The 27,962-nt window shown below is 41.6% G+C and overlaps 1 protein-coding gene across 7 annotated transcripts in view; it reads left to right on the top strand.

Annotated features, from left to right (window-relative positions):
- The window catches only part of LOC142243250 (poly(rC)-binding protein 3-like), a 1,512,260-nt gene that overhangs the window by 1,465,519 nt on the left and 18,779 nt on the right, over positions 1-27,962 (top strand). For 5 of the 7 annotated variants that reach the window (XM_075314940.1, XM_075314939.1, XM_075314942.1 and 2 more), the window contains one exon: positions 22,375-27,955. The exons of the other annotated variants lie outside the window; for them this stretch is intronic. In XM_075314940.1, the coding sequence (XP_075171055.1) occupies positions 22,375-22,732 (358 nt within the window). In that variant the 3' untranslated portion in view covers positions 22,733-27,955. Of the gene's footprint in view, positions 1-22,374; positions 27,956-27,962 lie in introns of those variants that run through there. 7 annotated transcript variants of the gene reach the window in all.

Consider the following 27,962-nt stretch of genomic DNA (forward strand, 5'->3'; position numbering starts at 1 on the left):
AGACGGGAAGAAGCTGCAAAAAGTAAGCTGCACGGGAGACTAGTAAGACAGGTGGGCCACCAGTGGCTTCTCCCTGCCCACTGGCAATGACTGACAGGTTTCTCCCTAAACATGCATGCAGGAAGAGAATTATCACTCAAGAGAAGGAGATGGGATGAAGCTGCAAAAAGTAAGCTGCACGGGAGACTAGTAAGACAGGTAGGCCACCAGTGGCTTCTTCCTGCCCACTGCCAATGACTGACAGGTTTCTCTATGTACATGCACGCAGGAAGAGAATTATCACTCAAGGGGAGGAGACGGAAAGAAGCTGCAAAAAGCAAGCTACATGAGAGACTAGTAAGACAGGTGGGCCCCCAGTGGCTTCTTCTTGCCCACTACCAATAACTGACAGATTTCACCATGTATATGCACAAAGAAAAGAACTGTCACTCAAGGGGAGGAGACGGGAAGAAGCTGTAAAGAGCAAACTGCATGGGAGACTAGTCAGACAGATGGACCCCCAGTGACTTCTTCCCGCCCACTGCCAATTACTAACAGGTCTCGCCCTATAGTTGCACACAGGAAGAGAACTGTCACTCAAGGGGAGCAGAAGAGAAGAAGCTATCAGGAGCAAGCCGCACAGGAGACTAATCAAACAGGCTATTGAACTTTGTTTTTTCTCTGCAGTGTTTCACAGCTAAACATATATGGTTGAAATTATGCAGCCAGCATCTGATACTGCCCAAGGATTAGGGGAGGATATCTCGCTGTCATGTTCCCTCTAATACCTATAAGGAATATCACTAACCTCTAGTGATAACTAAAAGAGTCACTGATATCAGTGATAATCGAGACACATTACTGTAAACGTCTTAGATTTTCTGAAAATTCACTACTGAATTGTCTTAAATTTATGCTTTTTATAAAAATATTTAAAGCCTCAGAGAGTTGAGATGTGATATAAAATCTAAGCGGCTGCTTCATTGAGACTGGCACTGTACATGCCAGTCTTAATGAAAGGGTGTGTTGAGTAGAACGTGCCAAATGTGTTATAAGGTGCATGCCATAAAATTAATTTGGTTCATCTTCCCGGCGGCATGTGCTCCAAGTGTCTTGTCAGAAATGATACTCTAGTCAGTTAGTAACTTTTGATAAATTGCCTGGGCGCCACCACACCCTGACCACCCTTCACCGACTTTGGCAGAGCTGCCAGGGATTAGAACAAAAAAATCACTTTTATTGCAACTTTTCAAAGTGTTTTACACCAGTTTTCTGGCATAAACACTTGGATCAATCGACTCCTGAGTGGTTTTACAGAAATATTAAATGGCAAATAGTGATTTCATGGGGGAGTTGTGATATTGATTACAAGTGGAAGCTACTACAGTGCAAAAAAACAGCTGAAATTCAAACCATGCTTTTTACTACTATGGCCAGCTCAGGGCCAGGTTCTCATACAATACTTATGGAATTTTGGTTACCTAATGCATGAAATGAAGTGTAGCATAATATATATATATATATAGCATAGTAGATTGACAGGTTAGTAAGGTTTTGACAAAACCTTCACAACATAATTCTGCAAAAAATTAAAAACATGATACAAGTTTTTTAATCCATGGCATGATGCTGATTTTCTACACAAATCAATGAATTAAATACACAGCCAAATGAAGGTATGTGCATGTTAAATATTTGCTGCAGACATTTCTGCATCAAAAACCTGTCTCTTTGGTAGAAAAAATGCTGTATAAAAAAAAGTGCTTTTTGACCTCATTTTTGCGTGTGTTTTTATGGGGGATTTTTTATGCATTTTTACCCTTTCATAAAATAGGTGAAAAATGCTGCAAAAATGCTTTGAAAAAATTACCATGCTGCAAATTTGAAATAAAAAAATAAGCAACATGTGCATAACATTTCAGAAATGTTATTCAGTTTGCTAGGACAGTAAAATGCTGTTTTTCGCAGGAAAAATGTGATGGGTAAACATATCCTTGGTAATCTGTATGTAACACACGACTCACAAAAAGTTGGGGATATTTGACTTTTGGGTGAAATTTATGTAAAATGTATAAAGTTCAAGCTACAGTGATATTTTATTATAAAAGTAGGGCATTTAAGTAAAAGCATGCAATGGGGATTTCCCCATCTGAAACAATTTATGGAAATAAAAGCCAACAGTGGTGGGTATACCGCATAAAAAAATTGTCATGTGGTCTTGAGCATCAATTACAGCTTGACAATGGCATAACATGCTTTTCACAAGCTGACTTATTGTCTGCAGAGGGATGGCATCCCACTCTTCTTGAGGGGCAGCCCTCAGTTCCTTGAGGTTTTGGGGTATAGATTTACAAGCCTCTACATGGTGACTTAGCTGATTAGATATTTTTTTCTATGGGATTCAGTTCTAGAGAAAGTGCAGGCCACTCCATTTGAGGTCCCCTGTCTGCAGTAGCCGTTCCCTAATGATGTGACCTCAATTAGCTGAAGCATTGTCATCCATGAAGATGAAATTAGGCCTGTGCTGTTCATGCAGTAGCACAATGACTGAATTAATGAAGTTATTCAAGTAGCAGGGGCTTGCCATTGTACCATTCACAAAGCGTACACCTGCCCACACTGTAACACCACCACCACCAAAGGCTCATCTGGTGACATCAGTACCTGATTCATAGTGCTCTCCTTGATGTCTCCAACATCATTGTCTGATATCATGTCTGCTTAGTGTGAATTGACTTTTATCAGTAAACAGCACTGAGGCCCACTCGTCCCTCATCCAGCAAGACGATGATGCCTGTGCCTGATGGTATGGTCAGGTACCCTTACAGGTTATCTAGTATGCAAACCATGCTGATGTAAATGATTTTGAATGATCTGACCCGACATTTGGGTGCTTTTCACCACCCTTAAATGTGCAAGAAGTTGTGTTATCATCCGGTTCTGAAAGGCATTGTTCACAACGAAGCGGCCATCAGTGTGGGATGTGGCCAAAGGACATCCACTTCTATGCATTTCTGTGACTCTTTCAGTCTCTCTGTATCTCTTTTCCAACCTGCTGATGACACTCTGTGACACTCTAAGCTCAGTGGCCACTTCCATCTGAGAACATCCTGTTTGCAGCCTCGCATTGGTGAAGTACTGTTGATTAGGTGTTATCTTGGCCTCATGATGTCAAAATGTGAACAGCATGAGGTGGAGGACTGTCTAAATACCAATTCTAATTGAATCCCGAAATTTATTGGGTAATTCATGGATCAAACACCTGTTGTGAAAGGTTAGAGTCCATTTTTGGATCATCCTACAATTTCACCTGAAAGCCACATATCCCTAACTTTTTGTGAGTAATGTAATTTGATTTTGGTGCTTATTTCTATGCTTGTGCAGCAGTGCAGTGTGCCATCCCTTTCTAAAGCTAAAGTACAGAGAGATTATAAGGGCAATAGGATCCTTCTGAGTAACCTGTAATAATGTTATGAGACAATCACGGCAAGGGCAGTGGTCTCAGGTGTCTCATAGGTGGTGGCACAATCTGACTTCAGCAGGAGGATTTTGACATCTTTATGAGAAAGATCACTCAGGCAGTGTCCATCGGCAGAGTACATAGTGATGCTTTGACTGTCACAAGATTCAGCAGCCACAGCATCATTATGTTCTGTGCAGGCAGTCAGGACATCAGATATAATGCTACAGGGTGTGTACCCTAGAGGTTCCTCCTCACTTCCAATTCTTCCTCTAAGGTAGCAATAGTTTTCCACATTGCGGCAGAAAGACTGCACGGTGAGCAGCAGTGAGGTGTTTGGCCTAGTGGAGACGAGATTGAAGTTATCCCTCCCTGGACTGTACTGCATCCTGCACATTTTTGGCCCAAATAGAAGGAATGGTGCTGCCAGTGCAGGGGCTGAACAATCTTCAAGGCCCATGAGATGGTAAAACTTAGATGTTAAAGATACTGAAAGAGGCCTAGGACCTAATGCTGGATTGTAATGAGATAGGGGGCATCTTAAATGTATGAATATTATGTACATAGGGTTGTGTGTATTTATGTATCTGTGTGCATATACTGTATTTATCTATATACTATGTGCGTTTATACTGTTATCTTTGTATATATACTGTATATATTGTATAAACATATCAGGTGAAATAAGTATTGAACAGTCACCAAATTTCTATGTAACTATATTTCTTAAAGGGAACCTGTCACCACTTTTTTGGCCTATCAGCTGCGGCCACCACCACCGGGCTCTTATATACAGCATTCTAACATGCTGTATATAAGAGCACAGGCCGGGGGTATAACATAAATAACACTTTATAATACTTACCTAACGGTCGCGTGGTGGGCCATATGGGCATCTCCGTTGTCCGGTGCCGCCTCTTTTGTCCATCTTTGTGCTCCTTCTTCTCTAGCCGCCTTGCATGACGGGTCCGACGTCATACACACTTGCTGGCATTCAGGTCCTGAGCAGGCGCACTTTGATCTTCCCTGAGCAAGGCAGATCAAAGTATTGTAGTGCTCAGGACCGATGAGTGTGTATGACGCAGCCGCGTCATGCACCCAGGTTTAAGAAAGAGGATGAAGATGGCCGAAAGAGGCGGCGCCGGCACCGGACAACGGAGATGCCCATAAGGCCCACCGCAGTGAATGTTAGGTAAATATTAGAAAGTGTTTTTTATGTTATACCCCCGGCCTGGGCTCTTATATACAGCATGTTAGAATGCTGTATATAAGAGCTCGGTGGTTGTGGCCGCAGCTTATACATGGTGATAGGTTCCCTTTAAGGTGCTCGTTCAAATGATTTTTATTAGGTTTTGTAGTTAACAAATCTTGAAATCATGCGTTACAAAATTTAAGGACATATAGATAGTAAAGCAAGGTTAAGAAAATGCACATATTTTGACCCCCCCCCCCCCCAGTTTGTTAGTGTTGATACATCAAGCAGTATATTTTGTTGGTCAAATCAATTGCTTATGAATTAACTTTTTGCAAAACATAACTAAACAACAAATAAAATTAACAACTTCCTGACATGGATTCTGTAGACAGTCCAGCAAATTTGCAAGATCAGAAACATATAATTCTAGTGAGTTTTAGATCAGGGAGGTATCAAAGACTAGAGCTTCAGGCCTGGAATTATTAGTGAGCTTGTATTTCTCGAATATAGTTAGTGTTTTCTTAACGTCAGTTGGGCTATATAGTCTGTCGGTGATTGGGCTCTGGCCATGGCTCCCATTTGGTGCTATTGACATGAATTTTCTCACCAGATGTCAGTTTCAACCAATCCTCACAGGCAAAGAAATCAAACCATACATGTCCATAAATTAAGTTATGACACATTGTAAAAGTATTGAACACGCTTAGTGAAATATATTTAATAAGCAATCCTTCCTGTAATTACATGACGTTTTCCAACGCTGTATGTGGAAAAACAGCCCCACACAATGATGTTTCCACCAGTAAATTTTACTGTTGGAATGGTGTCTTTGAGGTAATATGCAGTGCCTTTTGCCATCCTCACAAGGTGTTATTATGGCATCCAAAGAGTTTCTATTTTGGTCTCATCTGACAGACTGTATTTTCCTAATATTTCAAAGGTTTGTTTAAATGTTGTTGAGCAAACTTTAAACACGCATGAACATGCTTTTTGTTCAGCAATAAAGTCTTGCATGATGTGCGTGCATATAGAACATGGAGGTTGAGTGCATTACGTGTTTTCTTTGAAACAATTGTACCTGCTGATTCCAGCTCCTTCTGTAGCTCTCCACAGATGGTCCTTGGCACTTAGACAACTCTTCTAATAATTATTTTCACTCCTCTGTCTGAAATCTTGTGGAGAGCACCTGGGCATGGCTGGTTTATGGTAAAATGATGTTCTTTCCACTTCCAGATTCTTGCCCCAACAGTGCTCATTGGAACCTTCAGTAGTTCTTCTATAACCAATGTCATCAGTATATTTTGCATTAAAAAGGTTGCAAAGGTCTTTAGACAGCTCACTAGTTTTATTAATCATGAGATGTTTCTTGTGTGGCATCTTGGTAATGAGACACCTTTTTATAGGCGATCAGTGGAACCAGCTGATAATATTTTTTACTAAGTGCCATTATTGCTTTCTTATTACTGATAGTTTTCAGCTGGTGTCATGACTTTCCATGGATTTTTGCACCTCTCATTCTTCATGCGTTCAATACTTTTTCCCTGTGTCACTTCTCATTATTGTACATCACTAAACTTATAGACATCTTTGGTTTGATTTTGTTTGCCTGTGTGAATTGCATAGGTTGTTATCAACATCTGGTGAGAAATTCATGTCAATAGCACCTTTAGAAATATATTTACTTAGAAATTTGGTGATGTGTTCAATACTTATTTCACCTGCTATATATACTGTATGTGTCTATATACTTTATATACACTATATATTTGTATATACTGTGTCTTTGTGTGCATATATGTGTGTTTATACTGTATGTATGTGTATATATATATACATAATTGTATGTATATGTGTGTGTGTGTATATACATCTATGTGTGTGCATATATACTGTATTTATATCCTGTGTGTACATAGTGCATTCATGCTTATACTATTTCTGTGTATATATATGCATGTGTATTTATACTATATCTATGTATATACAGTATGTGTAAAATATATATGCTCAGCATAAATGAGCACACTCCCAACAGAAAACCTGAAAGGAAAACTTTAGTTTCATATAGACTCAAGATTTTCTATGGAATACCATAACACCAAATACATCCACAACTGTAACAAGAATTGTTATTTTACCAACTTAAAAAAAGTTTTACCACAAAAAGATTCAAGACCATGTTGCAAAAATGAGTACTCCCCAATGATAGTTTTATCCGCAAAACTAAAGTTTAGACTTCAAAATTCTAATTAACAAGAATGCAACTACAGAAGAGATACAAAAATGGAACTGTAAACAGTGTAACAAAAGTGTAATAAAGATGGAACTGCAAGCATTTCAGAAGTTAACCCCCAAACAGGAGCATCTTCTGAAGAGAAGGGTTGAAGGAAATCGACATGCGAGTTCACTGCTGTGAGCTAAAGAAGTAGAAAGCCAAATCAGGGTGAATCTTTCCTATGACACAATATGGCATACACAGCAGTGGAATGGCATGAATGAGGGTTGTCCATAATAAAGCCTCTCCTAAAACCCTTGCCCAAATAAACCTGACTATAAGTTGTCAGGGCCGATGCTGAAAAATATAAAGACTTCTGGAACTATCTTTTCTGGAGCGATAAAATCAAGGTAAATGTTTATGGAATTGATGGCTTCAAAACTGTATGGGGTTGCAAAGGTGAGGCGTACAAAGAAAAATGCATGGTGCCTACAATGAAACATGGTGGTGGCAGTGTTCTTATGTGGGACTGCATGAGTGCTGCTGGTGTCGAGGAAGTATATTTATTGATATCATGAATTCATAAATGTACAGTGGAACCTTGGTTAACGAGAACAATCCGTTCTGGGAGTGTGCTAGTTAACCAAGTTACTCATTCAGCAAAGCAAGATTTCCCATAGGAAATCATTACAATGCAGACAATTCATTCCACAACTTGTTAAATGTCCCATCCTGGTCCCCTATTGTGCCATTCCACACATGCGCAAACACACACAAACACGTACAAACACACACAAACTCACACAAACACACACAAACACATATTATGCTCACCTTACCTTCCGTTCCATCGCCAGTCTCCTGGGACTTGCTGTACGCTAGTACGGGCTGTGTATCGGGTTACCATCACGACGAGGGAGGAACTTCCGCACCCAGAGCGCTGACATCAAAGGCAGGAGCCGCTTGCCTCTGATTGGTCAGCTCACTGCCTTTGAGTAGCGGCTGACAGAGGAAGTTCCCGCCTCGTCGCGATGCTTGCCGATACACAGCCTATACCGGCGAACTACAGGACCCAGGAAGCCGGCGATGCAACGGAAGGTACACATATTATGCTCACCTTACCTACCGTTCCATCGCCGGCCTCCTGGATCTTGTAGTTCGCTGCGAGGATTCCTCCCTTGTCGCGATGTACCGGTGAACTACAAGAACCATGAGGTCGGTGATGGAACAGAAGGTTAGGTGAGCATAATACTGTATGTGTGTGTGTGCGTGCATGTTTTTTAGTGTGTGTTTTGTGCGTGCTTGTATGTGTTTGTGTGGACTGCAAGAGTTACAGCGCGGTTGATGTACGAAACTGGAAGTGTGTGCGGTGAGTATTTTGCTCGTACAGCAAAGCTTTCTCGTAAACCGAGTTACAAATTTACAGAAAGCTTTGCTTGTTAAGCGAAATTCTCGTTAACTGGGTTACTCGTTAAGCGAGGTTCCACTGTACTGCTCTATATTGAAAGAGAAGATGCTACCATCACTCTGTGCTGTTTGCAGACATGCACACTTCCAACAGGACAATTATCCAAAAACAGACATCTAAGATCACTGTTGCATTTCTGAAAAAAGAAAGGGTGAAAGTGATTCAGTGGCCAATTATGTCTCCTGATCTGAACCCAACTGAAATACCTATGTGGAATTTTAAAGAAACAAGTGGGCATCACTCTCCATCCAGCATCCAGGCTCTAAAGAGGTCGCTCTTCGGGAATGGAAAAAGATGTTGTAATATGTTGCTCTCTTGTTAATTGCATGCCTAAAAGTCGTGGTGCGTCTAAAAGTCATCAGAGAGGTCATACAAAATACTAGATATAATAGTTTTGATCCAGGGTTTATTAATTTTTGCATCATCTAATTTGAGTAATAGTAAAGATTTTGTATTGACAGTTATTTTATTACAGAAGCACTCCCATCAAACTTTTTATCTTCTTAATATATTGCCATCATCATGTTATATAGCATTGTGTGATTACATAAAAAACACCAAAAAGAGGAATAAAAATCCTCCAAATATTAAGCAAAAACTCACAGACTAATGGCAGAAGATGTAAACTGCCCAAGGCCAAAAAGACTAATGCACTGCCAGGATGCAGCAGGACCTCCATTAAATGGAGACATCACATGTGCAAGGAAGATGATAAAATTGCACACTTGTGGCTTGCATAGGTCACTGTTCACACATGCAGGCCCACAGTATCTGGTATGCAGCCTATTAGTTATGCCTCATCACAATAGATGCAAGCGGGCTGCGCCAGTACTATATATGTGCACCATGCAGGGACAGCGAGTATAGTATGCAAGGCCTAACATAAAGAGGCCTGGCTGCATCCTGTATAAAATATTCTGTGCAAAAGAATAAATAAATATATGAGGTATTGGTAGGTAATATGGCCATAGTATGGAAAGCCCACAATCCACGTCACGGATCCTCATTTTTGTGGGTCCCTACACTAATATATCATATATGTATATACATAAAAAACACCAAAAAGAGGAATAAAAATCCTCCAAATATTAAGCAAAAACTCACAGACTAATGGCAGAAGATGTAAACTGCCCAAGGCCAAAAAGACTAATGCCCTGCCAGGATGCAGCAAGACCTCCATTAAATGGAGACATCACAGGTTCCTTGCACCTGTGATGTCTCCATTTAATGGAGGTCTTGCTGCATCCTGGCAGTGCATTAGTCTTTTTGGCCTTGGGCAGTTTACATCTTCTGCCATTAGTCTGTGAGCATTGTGTGATTACACTTGCTTCTTTTGCCTTTCTACCCAGTAAATTCTTCTGTTTTCCATTAGGTCTATGACATAATATGAATAAAAACTGACTAGCTGAATCCTTCTAAGCTTTTTGTAAAAACAGGAAATAATTTTTGCCTGCATGAGTCATGAGTCACTGCAAATGTTCCTGGCATGGGGGAGGAGGAAGCAGCTGGGTCAGAAGTTGAAGAGGGGAATGATTCATACTGGGATATCTTTGTTCTGTGTTAGTCAGTAGATATAAAAAAAAATTTAAAAACTGAGAGTCCTCAGTGGTTGATACCTTTTAATAGCTAACTGAAAAGATGGTAATAAATAGCAAGCTTTCGAGACTACTCAGGTCTCTTCATCAGGCATGGTATAACACAAAATCTGAAGAGTCACATATTTATACTCAACAGGACATAGAATAGTGCAGTAAATAAGACAAGTTACGTGAAGCCACAACTGTTTGTCTCCTCATACGGACAGTTCTGCTTCACGTAATTTGTCTTATTTACTGCACTATTCTATGTCCTGTTGTGTATAAATATGTGACTCTTCAGATTTTGTGCTATACCATGCTCTGATGATGACCTGAGTAGTCTCGAAAGCTTGCTATTATTACCATTTTTTCAATTAGCCATTAAAAGGTATCAACCACTGAGGACTCTCAGTTCTTTTAAACAATTTTTTTCATACAGGAACAAGAAACATCCTGTTTCTACATAGAGCAGCAGAGGAACGATAAGAAGTTACTAGCTAGAAAGGCAAAATGAGCATTTGTAATTACACAATGCTATATAATATGATCATTGCAACATATTAAGAGGATAAAAACTTTGATGGAAGTGCTTCTTTAACCTTACGTCCATGTTATGGTTTAAAAAAAAGTTCCATGAAACAGTTTTATCAAAATTTTAAAAATTGTGTTGTGTCCAGTGAGATATTGATTCAAATCTTAGTTTTCAAAGGGGGTGTATGCATTATGCTAAACACTGTATATACTGTATTATATATATATATATATATATATATATATATATATACACACACACACATATCTACAGTGTGTAGATAAATTTGTACATATATAACATATGTGTTAATATAATGTGTATACAGTGTGAGTATATACTGGATATGTGTGTATAAATACTGTGTGCATATATACACATATGCAGTATATACTGTATTTGTTTGCATTCTGTGTATGTGCTCTCTGTGTGTATATATGGTATGTGTGTGTTTCTATACTATGTGTATACTATATGTTTGTATTTACTGTGCACGTATGTGTTTGTGTGTTTATGTATAATGTGTTTGTATGCTGTATATATTGTGTGTATATACTTTAACTCCTCAGGCAGCAGAATAGCAAGACTAATGCCCATAAACATTAGTGTCACTGACTATGTCAATATGTTATAATGTGAATGGCGCTGATGACATCATGTAACACACTAGGCCTGAGCTAATGTTTTATGTCCCCGGTAATGCCCCTGGTGAGCACACACTGCCTGTATCACACACTGTGATTCTAAAACACACAGTCTCGAGTCCTGTCATTACTGAGCTGTTGGCTCCACTCTGTGCTAGTAACACAGCATCACAGTCTGATAGACATTGCAGCTTGGGCATGACCTGTCTTGTCTGTCAGGCTGGTATATACTCAGTGCTAACCTCAGACGAGACTCTGGACATGTCCCCCAGTGCTATGTAATAAGCATAGCTGAGCTATTATTATATTAACTGGGGGAATGGCAAATGATGGATGAATACTGTCTGGATTTCATGGCTACTGTCAGTATAAGGTATATGGGGTGGAGTAAACTGGGAGGTGAATATCATATGATGCCTCGTTAGTTACTAGAAATCATACCGCCTATAGGGATGTTTAAGTTAAGTTAGAGAAAGACAACAAAAACGGAACGCCATTTTAATTTTCAACTCAGGCAGCAAGAAAGCTAAAATCTGCACTGGAGACCACTGAACAAAGATGTTTTCTTTTAGCCTAGCAGTAGTGCAGCATCAAGCAATGCTTGGTCTCCGTAAAGGGAGCCTGTCAGGTCCCTTATGCCCACCAAGCCAGCAGCATTTACATTTGCATGTCCAAATTCCCTTCCTAACCATTCCTGTATAACATCATTCTGTAAAATAAAATTTAAAAAAAGCATTACCTTTGTTTTCCTTATTCAAATTAGGCCTGTGACTAGTGGCAGGGGCGTTCGTTACCCTGACCAATCTGGCCTTTTTCCATGTTATTATGCCCCTGCAGCAGCTCACTCCTCCTTTTCTACTTCCCTTTCTTAAAAACTTATATGGACCAAAGCTGTAATCTGATCAATTATGCATGATTTTCTGTGCATGAACTTTACTCAGTGTCCAGTACAACTGGGTGGGCAGAAGGAATTGTTTCCTGTCAGATAAAGTAACAAAATCACACTACAATCGCCTTCCCCGGGTCCACTGGTGAGTCTCTGCCGATTCTCCCGATGTCAGGGATTCCCTGCTGTGCTGATATTGACACCCAATTTGTGAGCTTCTCTGAATTCCATCTACACTGTCAGAGCAGCGGAGCTCACTGATTGGCTGCCAAGCTGATGATGTGATGTCAGCGCTGCAGTAAATGCCAGTCACTGGGCGTAGTGATGGAGACTTGCCGGTGGAGCTGGGGATGGTGAGTACAGCGCAGTTTATTTTTGAAAAACCGCAACTGGGGCCAAACATTATCTGAAAGGGGACAATCCCTTTAAGCTATTGCTTATCTAAGGCAGACTAAAAAATTATCAACTTCACTTTTTGCTTTAATAGTTTCTCATTTTAAGTTATATATTACAATAACATTTTCTTGTGTAAGTTCATCTCAATACATTAGAATATCATCAAAAAGTTAATTTATTTCAGTAATTCAATACAAAAAGGAAAATGCATATATATATATATATATATATATATATATATATAAATATATACCGTATTTTTCGGATGATAAGACGCACTTTTTTCCCCCCAAATGTTGGGGGAAAGTGGGGGGTGCGTCTTATGGTCTGACTATAAGGTTGCGGGTGCGGGGAATGAGGGTGCCGCGGTGGAGCGGGTCATCGGCGGCACCAGCAGGCTGTAGCAGCCTGCAGCAGCCTGCCGTGACCACGTGGGCCCGCTCATTACATATGCACGCCCATCCTCCCGCCCATCATCTCTCAGCGAAACCGGCGCTGACAGGTGGGCGGGGTGATGGGCGGGAAGGGGGGGTGTGCATAATTAGCAGCCGGCCGTGATCACCCCTGGCAACTACAGCCTGGAGTGATCATGTGCGGCTGTATTCACTGCCCCCCGTGCATCATTATCAGTGCGGGGTGCAGTGAATCAGTGTACTCACCCGTCACCGTGTGTAGAGCCGCCCCCCTGCAGCATAGCGTCTTCCTGTCTGTGCCGGCGGTCAGCTGATCTGGACACTAGCGGCGCGCACCGCGATAACGTCATCGCTGTGTGCGCCGCTAGTATCCACCAGAATCGATCAGCTTACCGCCGGCACAGACAGGAAGATGCGATGCTGCAGACAACGGTGACGGCTCCACACACGGTGACGGCTCCACACAGCGGCGCTGCAGCTGAGACAGAGATCGGTGCTTCAGGGAGTGAGGAAGGGTAAGTATAAACGTTTATTTTTTTTTCCTGTGCCACAGGATACACGCCATTTACCAGGATGAGGGTATATCATGAGCAGGATGGATGGGGGTATTTCATGAGCAAAATGGATGGGGGCATATCATGAGCAGGATGGATGGGGGTATTTCATGAGCAGGATGGATGGGGGCATTTCATGAGCAGGATGGATGGGGGCATATCTTGAGCAGGATGGATGGGGGCATATCATGAGCAGGATGGATGGGGGCATATCATGAGCAGGATGGATGGGGGCATATCATGAGCAGGATGGATGGGGGCATATCATGAGCAGGATGCATGGGGGCATATCATGAGCAGGATGGATGGGGGCATATCATGAGCAGGATGGATGGGGGTATATCATGAGCAGGATGGATGGAAGGTATATTATTAGCAGGATGGATGGGGGGTATATTATTAGCAGGATGGGGGGTATATGAGCAGGATCATATACAAGGCAGGAGGATCCTTATCAGAATGGGGTACCTTAGTAGAGAATTTGGGGACATTACCCCCATAACAGTGTCAGCAGCAGATCCTCGCCCCATAACAGTGTGTCATGACCATATTTTTTGGTTAAAATTTTATTTTCCTATTTTCCTCCTCTAAAACCAGGGTGCGTCTTATGGTCAGGTGCGTCTTATAGTCCGAAAAATACGGTGTGTATATATATATATATATATATATATATATATATATATATATATGGTAAATATACATATATACAGAGAGAGAGAGTCATTACTAATGCAGTGATCTATTTCAAGTGTTTATTTCTGTTAATATTGAGGATTATGATTATGACTTACAGCCAATGAAAACTCAAAACTCATTACCTCAGAAAATTAGAATAATTACCACAAAACACCCGCAAAAGCTTCCTAAGCATTTAAAATGGTTCCTTAGGGTATGTGCGCACTAGGCGTTTTTTCACGCTGTGTTTTTATGTGCGTTTGTCTCAAAAACACACCCGCGGCTAAAAAACGCGACAAAAACGCATGCGTTTTTACCGCGATTTGGTACGTTTATTGCTGCGTTTTTGCTCACTGCGTTTTTAATCAGTGCACAATGCCATTAAAGATTGTTGATGAAAAAAAGAAAAAAAAAAAGGTCTGATGTCATTTCCTTCTTCAAAATGTTCATTGTATGCAGGAGAGCAGACAGAGCTGCAGAACTACAAGGCTCAGCATCCTCCATCCAGGACTGTATGCAGGAGTTTTTTGCCCAAAAAGAAAAAAAAAATGACATGGGCTTCGCTATATTTTTGTATGCTAGCCAGGTACAGCAGGCAGTTACAGGCTGCCCCCAATCCCCAGCTGCCTATTTGTACCCGGCTGGGAATCAAAAATATTGGGAAGCCCTTTTTTTTTTTTAATTTCATGAATTTCAAGAAATAATTAAAAAAAAAAAAAAAAAGACATAGGCTTTGCCCAATTTTTGCGTCCAGCCAGGTACAAGTAGGCAGCTGGGGATTGGAATCCGCAGTGCAGAGTGCCCAAGCTTTCTGGGCACCCCCGCTGAAAATTGCAGTCCGCAGCCACCCCAGAAAATGGTGCTTTAATAGAAGCACCATCTTCTGGCGCTGTATCCAACTCTTCCAGCTACCCTGGTGACTGTGGCTCGCTGGGTAATAATAGAGTTAGGGCTAGCTGTATATTATCAGCTGGCCCTAAGCCCGAAATTCATGGTGTCACGCCAATATTAGACATGGCCACCATGAATTTCTAGTAATGATAAAAAAAAACACAACACACAGAAAAATATTTTTATTAGAAATAAAACACAACACAATTAGTGACTCCATCTTTATTGACATAAAGAACCCCCCTCCGCAGTAATCCTGGGTCAAGGGTCCCGCGCCGTCCAATCCGGATCCAAGATCATCTGATCGGTTTGCTGGAAGGCAAAGCGATCAGATGATGTGTCAGGTTAAAGGACGTGAATCACATCACACATCAGCTGATTGTATAAAAGCCGTTTATACAATCAGATGATGCATCAGTGCAAAAAAAAAAAATACTCACGTCTGTGCTGATTACCAGCAGCTCCTGGAGCGATCGGATGAGAGTCTGATCCTGTCCCATTGCTGCAGGAGCTGCCGGTAATCAGCTGATGAAGTCCCCTGACGGCAGGATCAGCTGATAGCCGGCCGGGTGCGAAAAAGCCGGCGACACCGCGAGAATTACGATCAGCTGATGCGTCAGGTGACTGCATCAGGTGATCCACCGCCAGGTCCTGCAAGCTTCGTACGTGCCCCGGGGAGACTGCACACAGCCAGAGCGGCGGTACCGGGACAGGAGATGGGAGCGGGCATGGCACCGGGACCCTGCAGACAGGTGAGTATGACATCTTTTTTTCTACTGTTCACTTTAGTTTTCACCGCTGCCTCCACCTCCCGCCCAGACATGGCGCCGCACGGAGCCGACATGGCACCAGGCGGGTTGTGGACGCAGCGGTGACGGTACCGGGAGGATTCATGCTTCTGTGTTTACCAACAGAAGGAATCCTCTTCCAGTACACGTCACTTTACTGCCCACCCCTTGCGTTTATAGCTGTGTTTTTAGTCATAGAAACGCAGCTATATGCATTTTTCATTGCATTGTTGAACATCTCATTGAACTCAATGGGTGAAAAACGCAGTGAAAAACGCAGAACTAATTGACATGCTGCATTTTTGTGGTCACCACAAAAACGCAGCTACAAAAAAAACGCTGTGTGCGGACAGCACTTATGAAAACCCATAGACATTGCTGAGGAAGCAATGTCACTGCATTTTCAGAACAAAAACGCGGTAAAAAACGCAGCAAAAATGCCTAGTGTGCACAAGGCCTTAGTGTGGTTCAGTAGGCTACATAATCATGGGGAAGACTGTTAATTTGACAGATGCCCAGAAGGCAGTCATTAACCCACTCCACAAGAAGGGTAAGCTACAAAAGGTCATTGCTAAAGAAGCTGGCTGTTCACAGAGTGCTGTATGCAAGCATAATAATGGAAAGTTGAGTAGAAGGAAAATGTGTGGTAGGTAAAGGTGCGCATTCAAAAATTTGGGAGAGATTCACAAGGAGTGGACTGCTGCTGGAGTCAGTGCTTCAAGAGCCACCACACACAGACGTATCCAGGACATGGGCTACAACTGTCATATTCCTTTCGTCAAGGTACTCATGACCAATAGACAACGCCAAAAACATCTTACCTGGGCCAAGGAGAATAAGAACTGGATTGTTGCTCAGTGGTCCAATGTGTTTCTTTCAGATGAAAGTAAGTTTTGCATTTTATTTGGAAATCAAGGTCCCAGAGTTTGGAGGAAGAGTGGAGAGGCCACAATCCAAGCTGCTTGTGGTCTAGTGTGAAGATTCCACAATCAGTGATGGTTTGGGGAGCCATGTCATCTGCTGGTGTAAGTCCACTATGTTTTATCAAGACCGAAGTCAGTGCAGCTGTCTGCCAGTAAATTTTAGAGCACTTCATGCTTCCCTCTGCTGACAAGGTTTTTGAAGATGGAAATTTCATTTTCTAGCAAGACTTGGTACCTTTCCACACTGCCAAAAGTACCAATACCTGATTTAATAACCATAGTATCACTGTGCTTGATTGGCCAGCAAACGCTCCTAACCTAAACCCCATAGAGAATCTATGGGGTATTGTCAAGAGGAAGATGGGAGACACCAGACCCAACAATACAGATGAGCTGAAGGCTACTATCAAAGCAACCTGGGCTTCCCTAACACCTCAGCAGTGCCACAGGTTGATCGCCTCCATGTCACACCGCATTGATGTAGTAATTCATGCAAAAGGAGCCCAGACCAAGTATTGAGTGCATTTACTGTACAGACTTTTCAGTAGGTCAACATTTCTAAGTTTAAAATCATTTTTTTAGTTGGTCTTATATAATATTCTAATTTTCTGAGATAATGACTTTTGGGTTTTCATTGGCTTTAAGCCATAATCATCCACATTAACAGAAATCAACACTTGAAATAGATTACTCTGTGTGTAATGACTCTATATAATATATGTGTTTCCCTTTTTGTATTGAATTACTGAAATAAATTAACTTTTTGATGATCTTCTAATTTATTGAGATGCACTTGTATTTCTAGCATTTTTTTCCTTGAATCCTTGAATATTGTTTGGTTGAAGCTGAACCTTCTGGAAAAATCATGTGTCCTCATGACTTGGTCAGACAAATTGATGTCCTAAGAAGGATTCCTTTTTGCCCAAGAGACTCCTGCAGTGGCATACTCAGTGTGACCAGATATTACATAACTGGCAATCCATTAGAGACCTACTGCTACTTTCATGGCTTAGAAAAGCTGGTCACTGGGGAAAAGAGCAGTTGGACCTGTTGTGGGTATCTGATCATTGGTGCAGTTTCTCAGGCAAATACATTTGCAGTAGAAATTCTAAAAATATAAAGTGTAGGAAAAGAACGGTGGAATCAACATTATAGTACTATCTGTATTTTTTCTTTCAAACTAGTCAACTTAAAAAGGTTGTCCATTTTCAAGAAACATTGGTGACATCCTGTCTCCAAAAACATAATCACTGTTGGCAACCTCAGTCAACCTTGGCTTAACCACCGAGGCCAATAATTAACTGCAGTTGTCACGTCCTGTAGACAGGACGTCACTGCTGAAGTCTTGTAAACAAAGAAAGGCAAGGAGGTGGCGTCGAAATGGCATAGGTAAGTAATGTTTGTCTGGTCAATATGTTTCTTGAAAATTGACAATCTCTTTAACCCCTTAACGACCTTTGACGTACTGGGTACGTCATGGTGCTAAACGACCCATGACGTACCCAGTACGTCATGGCGAAATCGCGGTCCCAGAGCCCCGGGGAGTGAAATTTGTTTAATTAAACGGTAGATTTGGGAAGGAGGGGACCTCTGCCTGACCTCAGGAGGGGTGGTGCCTCCTCCCCGAACCTACAGAGGCTGTGATTGGCTGACGAACGCCGCTCAGCCAATTACAGTCACTGTAATGTTCCAGCCATTGAAAATGGCTGGAACATTGAAATCCAGCCCTGATCAGTGCTGCTGTAGCACTGGCCATTGGCTGGAGCTGGGTGATCGATGCTTCACCCGCCCCCAGCTCTGATTGGAGAGACCGGTCTTGTGACCGCTCTCTCCAATCAATGTGGATCTGCGGCCTGTGACCGTCCCTGGAAGCCGAGGAGAGCGGTAAGTTGCTGTCCCCGCCGCCCGCCCCTGTCCCCGATCGCCCCGCCGCTGCTCCCGATCCACCGCTGTCCCCGCCGCTGTCTCCGATCGCCCCGCCGCTGCTCCCGATCCACCGCTGTCCCCGGTGCCACGCTCCTGATCCACCGCTGTCCCCGCCGCTGCTCCCGATGCACCGCTGTCCCCGCCACCGCTCCCGATCCACCGCTGTCCCCGGCGCCACGCTCCCGATCCACCGCTGTCCCCGCCGCCGCTCCCGATCCACCGCTGTCCCCGGCGCCACGCTCTCGATCCACCGCTGTCCCCGGCGCCATGCTCCCGATCCACCGCTGTCCCCGGCGCCACGCTCCCGATCCACCGTTGTCCCCGGCGCCATGCTCCCGCTCTACCGCTGTCCCCGCCGCCGCTCCCGATCCACCGCTGTCCCCGGTGCCATGCTCCCGCTCCACCGCTGTCCCCGCCGCCACGCTCGCCACTGTCCCCGCCGCCATCGCACCCACCTTTTTCAGCCGCTGCTGCCCCCGAATCGGCCCCCACTGTTCCCGATTGGCGGCCGCCGCCGCCTCCTTCATCGGCTGCCCCTTCTCCATCGCCACACCTCCTATCCCTCCATGTGCTGCAAGCCACCCTCCCCCCACGTGGGGGAGGGTGGCTTGCAGCACATGTGGGGGGAAGGTGGCTGGCTTGCAGCACATGTGGGGGGAGGGTGGCTGGCTTGCAGCACATGTGGGGGGAGGGTGGCTGGCTTGCAGCACATGTGGGGGGAGGGTGGCTGGCTTGCAGCACATGTGGGGGGAGGGTGGCTGGCTTGCAGCACATGTGCTGCAAGCCACCCTTCCCCCACATGTGCTGCAAGCCACCCTCCCTCTACATGTGCTGCAAGCCACCCTCCCCCCGGGGCCTCCCCTCCTCCATGTGCCATCTCTCCCATCAGACTCTGCCCCCCTCCCCGATCTGCTGCCTGCTCTCTCCCATTTTCCATCTACTGCCCCCTCTCACCCTCCTCGATCTCTTGCCTCCTTCATCTGCTGCCTCTTCTGTCTGCTGTGATCCTGCTGCCTAGATCCATCCTGTAAGGTAGGTATCCCCATCTCACCTCCCCCTCCATCCTCTGCCGCTCCTCCATCCGCTGCGCCATTTCCCATCCATCCGCTGCGCCATTTCCCATCATCCATCCGCTGCGCCCTTTCCCATCCTCTGCCGCTCCTCCACCCGCTGCGCCCTTTCCCAACTTCCATCCGCTGCACCCTTTCTCATCTGCTGCCCCGCCCTCTCGCATCGCATTATCCAGCGCAGTTGCTCGCTTCCAGACTGCAGTGGATGATGCGATGCGAGACTCGTGCATTACTCTCACGTTTGGCACTGGTCTTAGTGGCAGGCGCTCATTTTTTTTTTTTTTTTTACTGATGTCTGTATTTTTTATTTTGCCAAACTAATTTTTTTTGTATGGGGGGGGTCTAGTTTCCAAAATGGGATCACATGTGGGGGAGCTCCATTGTTTAGGCACTTCAGGGGGGTCTCCAAACGCAACATGGCGTCCGCTAATAATTCCAACCAATTTTGCTGTGACATGGCGCTCCTTGCCTTCCGAGTCCTGCTGTGTGCCCAAACATTTGATTACCACCACATATGGGGTATCTGCGTACTCAGGAGAAAATGCACAATACATTTTATGGTGCATTTTTTCCTGATACCCTTGTGATAAAAAAAGCTACCTGGTTGAAGCAACAGTTTTGTGGTAAAAATTTTTTTTTTTCTTTGCATGGCTCAACGTTATAAACTTCTGTGAAGCCCCCAGGGGTTCAAAGTGCACATCAAACATCTAGAAAAAATATTTGAGGGCTCTAGTTTCCAAAATGGGGTCATTTGTGGGGGAGCTCCATTGTTTAGGCACCTCAGGGAGTCTTCAAACCCGACATGGTGTCCGCTAATGAGTGCAGCTAATTTTGCACTCAAAAATTCAAATGGCGCTCCTTGCCTTCCGAGTCCTGCTGTGTGCCCAAACATTTGATTACCACCACATTTGGGGTATCTGCGTACTCAGGAGAAAATGCACGATACATTTTATGATGCATTTTTCCTGATACCCTTGTGAAAATACTAATTTTTATGGCTAAAGTAACATTTTTGTGTTAAAAAAGTACAATTTTCATTTTTTCGTCTACATTGCTTTGGTTGCTGTGAAGCTCCTAAAGGGTTAATAAACTTCTTGGATGTGGTTTTGAGCAGAGTGAGGGGTGCAGATTTTAGAATTGGGTCACTTTTGGGTATTTTCTGTCGCCTAGGTTTCTCAAATCACTCCAAATGTGATGTGGTACCTAAAAAATTTTTTTGGTAAATTTTGTTGGAAAAATGAGAAATTGGTGATGAACTTTAAACCCTTCTAACTTCCTAACGGAAATTTTTTTTTTTTTTTAAAAAATTGCGCTGGTGTAAAGTAGACATGTGGGAAATGTTATTTAGTAACTATTTTGTGTGACATATCTCTCAGATTTATGGGCATAAAATTTCAAATTTTGAAAATTGCAAAATTTTCAAAATGTTCGCCAAATTTCCGAAATTTTCACAAATAAACGCAAAACATATCGGCCTAAATTTACCACTGACATGAAGTACAATATGTCACAAAAAAACAATCTCAGAATCGCCAGGATCCGTTGAAGTGTTCCAGAGTTATAACCTGTCAAAGTGACACTGGTCAAAATTGCAAAAAATGGCCGGGTCTTTAAGGTGAAAACAGGCTGGGGCTGAAGGGGTTAAAGGGAACGTGACAGCTGAGGCAGCATGTATCAGCCACTGAGTGTATTATCCCAACAAGGTATGTTTGACTCTAAAACACCTTTCAGAGAAAAACGTATTGTAATAGCTGCCGGGGACTGAGCCACACTGCAGACAAGTCAGACAGGTGGGTCCTTGGTGACGTCTCCCACCCACTGATACATGACCCGCCTATATGACTAATGAACAGCGCGGCTTGGCTCCTGGTGGCTATTAAAGTATGTGTTACTCTGAAATACCATAGCTTTTCAGAGTCAAACATACTTGGCAGCCATGGATTGGGTAGCATGTATTAGCTGTCAGGTTCATTTTAAAGGAGGTGATTTAAACTAAAAACCTCTACAGTCTAAATGTATGTATTAGGGTTTATAGATGCTATATGGATCCTATGTGAGTTGCTTATAATTTAATTGAACATTTTTTATGTGAATTTTAAATTTTGATGTAAAGGCAGTTTTGTTCAGTTTTTTTCTTAACATTGATGGCTGAAAGGTATAAAAGATAAGGTGGTCTCATATGAATGGTTAGATATTTTTTAATATTATAGACAGCTAGCTAGCTATAAGTTGAATGAAGGAAGTATTAAAGGTAATAATGGGTGATAATACAAAATCTTTAAGAAAGATTCTTATTATTTCGAATGCTTAGTCTAATCACAGGCAAAATAGTAAATAAACTCTAGAACTAATTGGACATGCACAAATTGACAAGGCAAACAAACCAGTGCCGTGGAGAAGTCAGAATTCTGTTTTCATTTTGTTTTAAGTTTTGCTTTATCATCTTTATCATTCTCTGCATTCCTAAGATTTCTTTCTCTCATTGACATTACACACACCTATGTTAAGGCATTCTTTAGAGTCGTAGTAATGTTTTCCTCATCAAATCATGAAGTACCCTTTTGTTATATCTCTTCTTTAACACATAACATGTTCCTCCTCTGACCCTCATTTTCCCTTTTTTCTCTTTCTCTCCCCACCTTCCATATGTCTGTTCCTTTTGTTGACCAATCTAACCCAACCCCATTTTGTTTGCTCCCCCTATTCCATTCCTTTCTTCCCAAAATTTATCCTTGCTTGACCATCCCAACCTATTTGTTCCTGTTCCTCTCTTCGTTTGCAGCTTAGAGATGGCTAAACTGAGCACCCAGACTGCTTCCGTCACGACCCCTGTTGACCTCAACATGAACCTCTCTCAGTCTACCACCCCTTCCTCCACCCCTACCTCTATGGCTGTGTTGGCGGCAGCTGCTGCTGCTTCCGCGATTAACGTCAATTCCCCTCCCCCCCTACCAACTTTACCGACCACCCACTATGCTGTTCCTGTCTCCAGTCTGCTTGGCATGAAAACTGTCCCACTCCTGGCATTAAATGCAGCGGCCACTGCGGGGGCCACTGGGAATTTACCTGCTTATACTGCCAAAATTCCATCGACGAGTGGGGTTAAGAAATCTGACCGACAGAAGTTTGCTCCATATTGAAGGCATGAGAACAAAGCTCTACCAAGATTGTCTGGTAGATCACCCTAAAGACAACAATATGGCATTCTTATTTTCTGTTTCATTTTTTATGTTGAATTGCAAAGTGTTTATTGTTGCTGATTCAATTTTGTCCTCTTTCCAAGACTATTAACCCAAAATAGTAACTAGTTCCAACAACATGTTTTATCAGTTCTATTATTTATTTATTTACGTTGATGTTATGTTTCATTCTCTTTTTATTTCCTTTATGTATTTGTTTAGATTATGGGATGAGTTGGGGAATGAATGAATGAAATCACCTGGCACGTTTGCCTTACAAAGTTAAACATTTGAAAATACTACAATGTAATAATTTCTAACATACAAATTAAATCATCATTCCCCATCCCGCCTTCACACCCACTTCCCCTAAAACATCAGAAATGAGTAAATAATATTTACAATACAGCCTATTTCAAGGCAACAATGTCTGCAGCCAGTAATCAGGTCATTTACTGTAAGTGGTTGCAGTCTGCCGTTAATGTCAATTGGTCAAGTCTTGAGGATATCACACACAATACGAATTATTGCAGGTCTACTTAAAGGGCTTTTCTACTTTTAGAAAAATGGACCCCAAATGTTTCCTATGATGTAAAATAACAAAATCAGCTCACATTACTGCTTAAGCCAAATCACTGCACTCAGCAGCTCATGAGCCAACCCACTGAGCTCAGCGATTGGCTGCAGCAGTAATGTGAGCTGTCGACGTGACATTACCACTGCAGTCAAAGCACTGAGACCAGGACAATAATGGAGAGCCGGTGCTGGACCCGCTGAGGAAGAGTACTATCTGATTTTGTTATTTTACAAGACAAGAATCATTTTGAGTCCACTTTTGTAAAAGAGGAAAATCCCCTTATATCAAAAATAGCTAGGATTACATTGTGACTTCAGTTTTTTGGTTATGTGTACCATCCATTTTATAGAAACTCTTACTTTCCTAGCATCTGCAGAATTGCATGTAAGGGTTCACTCACACAGGCGTATGATACGGACAAGTGCTATCTGATATTTTATCGGATAACGCTCGGCCCAATGTTATACTATGGAGCAGTGCCAACAGCCTTTTCTTTTTTCATGTCCATACGGCATGAGAAAAAAGTCACAGCATGCTGCTATTGGCAGTGTATATCGTATCATGGGCACACATACAAGTGTATGGGTGCGTGTGAAACATCGGACTGCACTTGGATGATCTACACCAAGACAGGCAATGGAGAAGATGGAGAGATTAAGCTCTCCTCCACACCTCACGGAGCACAGTATAATGACACTCGGTCACACTTGCAGCAGAGATTAAGCTGAGTATCATTAGCATATGTCATCTTATACTCTCACATGAGAGAATCATGGGCTGCTATATGCCAGTGTGACCCCGGTCTATCGCTCAGTTTCACCCAAGAACTGCACTGGATTGCAATGATGTTGTGTGCAGCCACTAGAAACTGACACTTTTATGTGACCGTGATAAAAACTTGCTCAAAAACTTATTCCAGGCAAGGCAGAACACAAATCTATTGCACCTTGCAGCCCTGGACGTACAGACAAGTATGTGTTTTCCTAAGGCCTGTCCTTCAAACACATTTTTATTTTTATACTAAAAAATACAAAAAACACATTGATCTCACAAACACATCACAAAATTACAAATCAGTTATTTTTCCATTACACTCAGCATTACGCTCATTGTCCTGAGCCGTGATCCAATGTTATAAAGAATGCTGCAATATAAAGTAGACAATATAGAATGTTTTTACATTTCAGTGATTATTTTGTTGTATATTAATAATAAATGTATTTGTGTTAGCTAAAAAACTGTATGTGTTTTTGTAGTTTATATACTTTTAAACCTCTGTATTGTAACACACTTAATACACATATTTAAGTATTAGCCTGCCCTCTAGTGGTCTTATTATTACTATTATTATTATTATTATATGCCTATAAAACGTTACGTCCCATGAACTTACATTAGTAATATTTCGTAGTACTAATAATAAAAAATAAACTACCAAGAGATTATAAATTTAGACTTTTAAAGTAAAGGATTACTACATTTAATCTATTCTTTTGTATCTAGATGTTAGTTAAGTTTTAATAATAGAAAGAGTGTTGGCAGTGAGTAAATATGCAGTGTTTGCATACATTCAGATACAGAAAAGCTCTATAGAATAGCATTTATCATATATTTTACATTACAAAGTAATATATTAGCATGAAATAAATAATGCTAGCCACCTATGCATAGTATACCTTGCACTGACTTATTGTATCAGAGATTTTGCCGCCTGTATTGCGACACTATGATTTTACACAAGTTTTTACATGAAGATGTGGTCAGATCATAAAGGCTATTTAGAATATATCGTTATACATTGAACTCTAAAATTTCCGATATAGAGAAGACACAGCATGTTAATCCTGGACAATATCTATTATAAATAATTGCTTTTAATTAAAATTAAATCACTTTCTAATAAAAAGAAAAGCAATTTCTATTGAAAATCTGGAAATTCCCACTATATAATTGCATTATCCACAGCGAATCCTAGTTAGGCTCTTACATATTATATCCAACACTAATAAGACTTCGGGTCTCATTATCACCCCATTTAATAAATACAGATAGTTGTCACTAGATTTACAGATCACCATCATATATAACATCAGTATATTTCTAAACCCCTAAGACTAGAAATGGCATGCATGTAAATCAGTAGAGATATAACTTTTCCTACGTTCGCAGTACATTAGCATCAATCATCTTAACATTCCACCTGAAATATGTTTCTAGGTTTTTTATAAAATACACAGATTTATATCTAGAGAGCAGTTTATATTTCTTTTATCTATTGCAGAGGACATTATAAAAAATAAGGATGTTTGTATACTTAAAATGAAAGGATTTTTGTTTAATACTCCCCAAAAGTCAAACCATTCTTGCTTACATATGCCCAAACATTTATAAAATCCTTCTGATATCTGGCCCTCAGAAAGTTATGTTTCGTATCTATTAACACTATTGTTTAGATGATATATTTGTCTTTTTATGATTACAAAGGGAAATAGATTTTCATCATATGTCCAGGAATATATAGGGGTGCATTATTGGCTTGTCCTGTGTGTTAGCCAATACTTTGCCTCCTCATATTACCTATTTTATAATTATACTGACATTTTCATCTTTAAAGGGTTGTCTTTTACTATGATTGTTGACCTTTTCTTAGGGTAGGTCATTAATTAGAGTCTAACATCTTGCACCCCACTGATTAACATGTTTCTAGTTTCAGCAGTTGCTGGATGTGATAAGTGACTACCATAGCTTCATCCGCTGCTCCCGTAGTGCAGTTTAGCTCCTATTTATCTGATTGTGTAGCTCCTATTTATCTGATTGTGCTGGTCGTTGAACCCTGAATGATCTCATATTGATGACACATCCTAAGGTGATCAATATCATAGTCGTAGACAACCCTATTTAAATTATAACTGCCACGTCATGTTGCGCTGCTTAACTGCCCCATTGTCGTGTACACGTCATCTACTGTGAATCCCAAACATATACTGAAGGTTTTAGTTTTATGGACAGAAGTATAAGAAATACTTTTGATATTTAGTCACCTTCTGTGTAAATCCCTGGTTTCCAGTCACACCCAGTGCTGATGCTCACCACAGTTTGATTGATGACCTTGAATGCCGTTATGTCACAAAGAAATCTTATGTCTACACACTGATAGCCAGCTCCTTGGATATTGCATTGAAGCGGGTTGTATGTCCCCAGTTTCATTTCAATCTCTGCATGTTGTGGAAGCTATACACCCAGATTTAGTGCACATGTCCGCTGGGGAGCTAGCTGGCAGCAAGTAAGCAAGTAGGTGCAAGATTTCTTCATGACGTCAAGGCAATCCAGGTCAGCAATCAAATTGGGATGAGTATCACAATTGGATGCAGGAGCGTGACTGAACGGATATCCAAAGTGTTTTTTTTCTTACATATGTGGGCATTAATCTATATACAGAAACATGTTAGGGAGGCACATTCCATGACTTGTACAGCAACGGGGCAGTTCAGTAGGGTAAATCGATGTGACTGTTTCCCATTAAATTGAGAAGGAAGCGGTAAGTGGTTTTGTAGAACAATTCAAGTGAAGCTCCACCTTTAGATTAATATAGTAGTATGTTTTAACTTATCTTTTTTTAGTTTTTATTACTCAGTGTAAATGACATTCCTGTTGCTACCTTTAAGCTATCTGAAGGTTGGTGGATCTTGTGATGACTTATTTCTTATACAGTTAGGGCTTGTCATGAGCCTCATTTACAGACATTCAGAATTCATTAAATCGTTAATACTTTCACCAAGAATATTTTTTTTAGTTTACCGAGTAAAAGTAATAAGGGAGTAAATAAGGTGTTAAATAATCAATCAGCCATGCCCCATTTCTTCATATATTTCAGATTAATTGCTGTTTTTACAAAAATTCTTGCTTAACCACAGCAAACACATTTGTAAATAAATTTTGATGCCATATCACTGCAATAAACAATGCAAAAAGCTGTTCTTTATCATGCCATATCTACCATTGATAACAAGCCTGAATTTATATTGTATAGCTCTGAACCTCCTTTTTAGAGGTAAAGAATTGATACAAAAAGTCCCTTTCACTCTGATGAACTTGGTGCCATACTATATTATGTAGATGTCCACACATTTGAATGCAGTCAATGTAATAAAACATTTCACTGTATGAAAAATATGTGGCAACTTAGCGTTTGCCCCAGGTTGCGCCAACAACTTGTGATGCACGGATTAGGTAATTGTAGGCTTTTAACCCCTTCTTGATGTATGATGTACGATAACTTTTACTGTCATATACAATCACGCACTGATAGGCACACACATAAGAAGAGCCCTGTGCAAGAGCAATTAAAAAGGCCTATTGCAATCCAATAGGTCATCATAATGCACAATTCCAACTGTTTTGTAAGTGGAAAAGAGCCCCCTCTTGGGCCTCTGTGCGGCTGCAAAGGTTGCACGAATGATATCTCCGCTTCTGTGGTTGATGCCTGTGCTTGTTATGATGGTACTGTTAGGAAGCCAGACATGTATTTAGGTTTTATAGGAGACCATGATTTTTATGTATACTGTGTGCAGTATTATTAGGCAAGTGACATTTTTGACCATATCATTTTTATGA

Source organism: Anomaloglossus baeobatrachus, chromosome 6 (genome assembly GCF_048569485.1).
Source record: "Anomaloglossus baeobatrachus isolate aAnoBae1 chromosome 6, aAnoBae1.hap1, whole genome shotgun sequence".
Taxonomy (NCBI): Eukaryota; Metazoa; Chordata; class Amphibia; order Anura; family Aromobatidae; genus Anomaloglossus; species Anomaloglossus baeobatrachus.